Source organism: Carya illinoinensis, chromosome 1 (assembly GCF_018687715.1).
Source record: "Carya illinoinensis cultivar Pawnee chromosome 1, C.illinoinensisPawnee_v1, whole genome shotgun sequence".
NCBI lineage: Eukaryota > Viridiplantae > Streptophyta > Magnoliopsida > Fagales > Juglandaceae > Carya > Carya illinoinensis.
In genome coordinates, this window is record NC_056752.1 from 2,593,009 (window position 1) to 2,597,061 (window position 4,053).

General features: G+C 40.5%; 1 protein-coding gene across 1 annotated transcript; it reads right to left on the minus strand.

Moving 5' to 3' along the window:
- Nucleotides 1-2,082: 2,082 nt before the first annotated feature.
- On the minus strand, nucleotides 2,083-3,637 carry LOC122305707 (cyclin-dependent kinase inhibitor 7-like). The gene is made up of 4 exons (XM_043118272.1): nucleotides 3,192-3,637; nucleotides 3,016-3,065; nucleotides 2,583-2,771; nucleotides 2,083-2,381 (listed from the first exon to the last, which is right to left on the minus strand). The coding sequence occupies exons 1-4, from the start codon at nucleotides 3,540-3,542 to the stop codon at nucleotides 2,312-2,314; spliced, it is 660 nt and encodes a 219-aa protein (XP_042974206.1). The 5' UTR covers nucleotides 3,543-3,637; the 3' UTR covers nucleotides 2,083-2,311.
- Between the last annotated feature and the right edge of the window lie 416 nt (nucleotides 3,638-4,053).

Sequence of the window (4,053 nt, forward strand, 5' to 3'; positions counted from 1 at the left end):
AGAGGAGATGGGCGAACTCCTCCGGCGAAGCAACGACAACGGCGGTTTGCTTTCAGAGAGAGAGAGAGATCAGAGAGTACTGACAGGGAGAAATACGTGTTAAATTAAATGCTATATCTTGGGATAAATTAGGACTAAATCGAGTAGAACTTTGAGAAATTAAACATCAAAGTCTTGATCGATCGTTGGGTAAACGTTGTAGCTGGTTGATAGAAACTAGGTACTTTTTGGGGTCCCCTGGAAAAGCACAAAGATGTTGGTTGCTTTGGAGGGGGCACCAGATCCAAGAGGAATGCTTAGCCATATATATCTATATATATGATCTCCACCGTGCATGTGCTGTCATGACGCCACCTTGATCTGTTGGTTTGTGCCTTTGATGTCGCTGCATGTTAAGTGCATGCAGCAGCTAGCTAGCATTCATAAATATATCTTTTTCATCTTTTGTTCTGTTTGGGTTTCCAGCAGAGACGACAGCTGCAGATATCTATTTTGGTGAAAATACGGCAATAATTGCAATCTCAATTATGACGCCATCTCTTTCCTATCCAAAGGCCGCTACCTCTTTGGAATTCTATTTCCACTTCATGATGCAACCTCCTCATTCGTCTTTAGCTATTATATCCACGTACGTTGTAGCTAGGATTAATCTACTGGCCTGCCTGGATCAAGCTAGCTTTTACCAATCTATATAACACATGAAAGAGAAAGATCTGATCTCTCCCCGATCTCTTTCCAACTCAGAATTAGTTTATCACAGGCCGACGAACTCTCCTAATTTTAATTCGTATGCAGTACTTCAGTCCTACACGTTATATAAATATATATATATAACTCGTCAGACCATGACTCTTTATTTTCCTCGGATCACATGATTATAATTACCGCAATTTAAAAAAAAAAAAAAAAAAAACTAAAAGAAGAAGATTCAGAAGAAATCACTCAATCTCATGATTTATATAGTTCTTCCCCCTTCTGTTTTCAAAGCCAAGTTCATTTTAGTTCAATCTAGGGAATATTGTGTTATGGGTCAGAATCTTTGGCATGAACGGAATTAAGTAAACATAAATATTTAACCTTGGTATAGGCAAAAGACCCGCCCGTGCCCCATTTGACACAACACGACTAACTCTATTGAAAAGATTAGTTCTTTGGCAAGAAAAAATACATCGTGTCCATGATCCATGCGTATTTAGATTTATGAAAAATTACTAGGTTTATAAAGAAATTACAAATAAAAAATAGAATTTAAAAAATATTATTTGCAAAAAATATTATTTGCGGACCACGTACACATTTTTATAGATTTTTATGGGTCCAAGCGAACAAATTAATATAACCCAAGCATGATCCAAGCATATTCGACCGTGGAACAAGGCTGGCTGGGGCTATATATATATATATATATATATAAACCATCTCGATCCTAGCTAGAATCATTACCCTTATCGGTTGCAATCATCATATAGCATAAGATTCAGGGATGAGGAACAGTCTGATCTCAAGCCACAATACTTTCGTGCATCTCTATGCATGTATAAAGTACCTCCCTCACCAACCAGGGAATCAATTAGCATCTGTGCTTTTATAGTCATCATCCCAGTACACCGTGCCTCAGACTCGGAGAAAAAAGGCGCAATCATGCTGGCTACTGCTCCGTGAAAGAACGTTCCTCCTGCAAAAACTAGTTTTGGCCCGAAATATAGGCCCTGCTATAGGCCCCTGCCCCTATATCTCTTTAGGTCCCCCTAGGTATCTTTCTAGGCCCCTAAATATAGACGGAGGACCACTTCCACCCGTACAAATCACCCCCACAATTCTACAAAAAAAAAAAAAAATTAATTAATTAATTATTGACCGAGAGGAAGCCTGTGAGGGAGAGGATAAGATCACCTTTCCAATCCCCAACACGTGTCCCTTATTTACACGGCGTGCACGTAAAAACACCATCGTCTTGGCCTGATCCGCTCATGTATAGCATTACTTTTTTTTCTCCACACAATAAAATAAGAATTAGAAATGGACACAAAATTTCGGGGGGGCTAAATTAAACAGAATAAGAATTGAATTCAGGCTCCGTAATTCAAACAAATGTTTGTTCTTTCCCATGAAGATTTGGCATTTTCTTTTTGCAGAGAACCGTACGATTTACGAAGCGAACTAACACACAGACCTGAGCTGGGCTTAGCCTTACATGAAATATAATGTAAACGCACGGATCGACGACGGACAGCCCTAACGAAAAAAGCAAAACCGAAAAAAAAAAAAAAGAGGAAAAATAAATAAATTTAAGTGATCAGAAAGTTGTTCTTCATGGCTTTAACCGAACCCACTCGTATCGTCCTTCCAAGGGAACTTCATTCACGAAATCGAAATTGTACCTGAAACGAATTTTCCAACTAACCTTAGTCGAATATCCAGCGTTTGGTTACTGAGAAACTGCCGCAAATTATTAATTAGGAGAAACAGAAAAGGAAGCGAAACTTTGAAGCTCTTATGGCTATCTTTTCCTTTACGGAAATTGCTCATAAAACTAAAGGAAAAAGGACGAGAGACTGTGAATCAGTTCTCTGTGAACTTACTTTTCCCTGAAGTGTTTATGCATGTCTCTCTCGGCGGCAGCGAAGAATTCTTCGAGCTCGGCCTCCGGTACCATCTTGATCTTCTTCTCCACCGTTGTACTTGGACTAGAATTCGCCTCGGTTGGCCTCTCCGTTGATTCCAGTTTCGCCGACTCTAGTCGAAGCTCGCTCGATGGCGTCGTCTCTCTCCTGCCAGAAAATTCCATAGGAAATTTAGGAGAAAAGACGTAATACACGTAAATATATTTACACGTATTTATAGTGTACGCGGGAGGTGTACAATTTGAAACGGACTAAAATTGAATCGAAGCAGACCACTGGAAATAATTTGAAGAGGTGTACACTTCTTTTGAATTTCGAATTCCATAGACGTGATGGAAATAATTACTAGAAATGCAGAATTTTCGACATTTAAAACTATTTATTTCAAAACCTTTCTCTGCAGCAACTATACGTGGATGTTTCAACTTCAGAACTCCCATCCTGCAAACATTAAATTCAAAATTTACACACAAAACTAAATTCGAAATAAAGAGGCTATGCAGAGATTAAAGCGTGGAGCGAAGATTCTTCAGGGAATCTAATTTATCACAGGATTTAATTGAAGACCTGCAGATCTACGAATTCGATTCTCTCTTCCTCCGGGAGCAGCAAGCTCGATCCGTTACTCGAGCAACACGATGTCGCGTCATGATCCGAGCTAGGGCTGGAGCACCGGCGCTCCTCCGTCGCCTCGGTGCTGATCGCGAGGCGTCTCCGTCCCAGCTTCACAAACGACGATGAAGAGGACGACGAAGAGCACTTCAATTCCTCGGCGCGGAGCTTCCTCCTCTTAGTGGTGGTTGCTGAGCTCGCGGCTGCCGCCGACATGGCCAGAGATGCTCGAGCTCTGGTCCTCACGCCCACCTGTGCCACCTCCATCACTGCAATATCTGAAATTCCTCTACACTTCCTCGCCATCTCTGTCACCCGCTGTAGAATTTCTCTAAATTACTGTGTTTTTCTTTGTTTCTGGTTCGTTAGTTTGAGAGCGAGGGTGAGGGTATTTGTGTTTGATGGTGACGGTGATGATGAGGGGGGTGTTGGGTTTGGTAGTGGTGGTGGTCCACTCTCCGCTAACAGTGACGGGAATCTCTAAACGGGAAATCTGACGGCGCCGTTATGCGGATCGGGGGCCATGGATGTTTGGGTCGAACTCTAAACCAGTTGGTTGGCTCCACGTCGCCATCCAAGTCTAGAGAGATAACTATGCAGTTCATAGGTAAAAAAAGGGTACTAATTATTAGTTAATCCAAATTACGGATGGCTAATACTACTTACAAATCGGTGTGATTAATGCGATAAATTGTTCACATCAATAATAATAAAGAAATAATATTTGCACAATCTCTATAAAAATAATAAATAAATATAAGATTCACATGAAAAAATTAATTTTTTTAATAATAAGCTTTACATTTTTGTAAAGTGA

What these genes read in the sequence shown, in the direction of transcription:
- LOC122305707 (XM_043118272.1), bottom strand. Translation starts at nt 3,542, where the DNA reads ATGGCGAGGAAGTGTAGAGGAATTTCAGATATTGCAGTGATGGAGGTG. An exon ending in TATAGTTGCTGCAGAGAAAG is followed by an intron (nt 2,772 to 3,015) that starts GTTTTGAAATAA and finishes ATTTTCTGGCAG; the next exon opens with GAGAGAGACGACGCCATCGA. An exon ending in CATAAACACTTCAGGGAAAA is followed by an intron (nt 2,382 to 2,582) that starts GTAAGTTCACAG and finishes AATTCGTTTCAG; the next exon opens with GTACAATTTCGATTTCGTGA.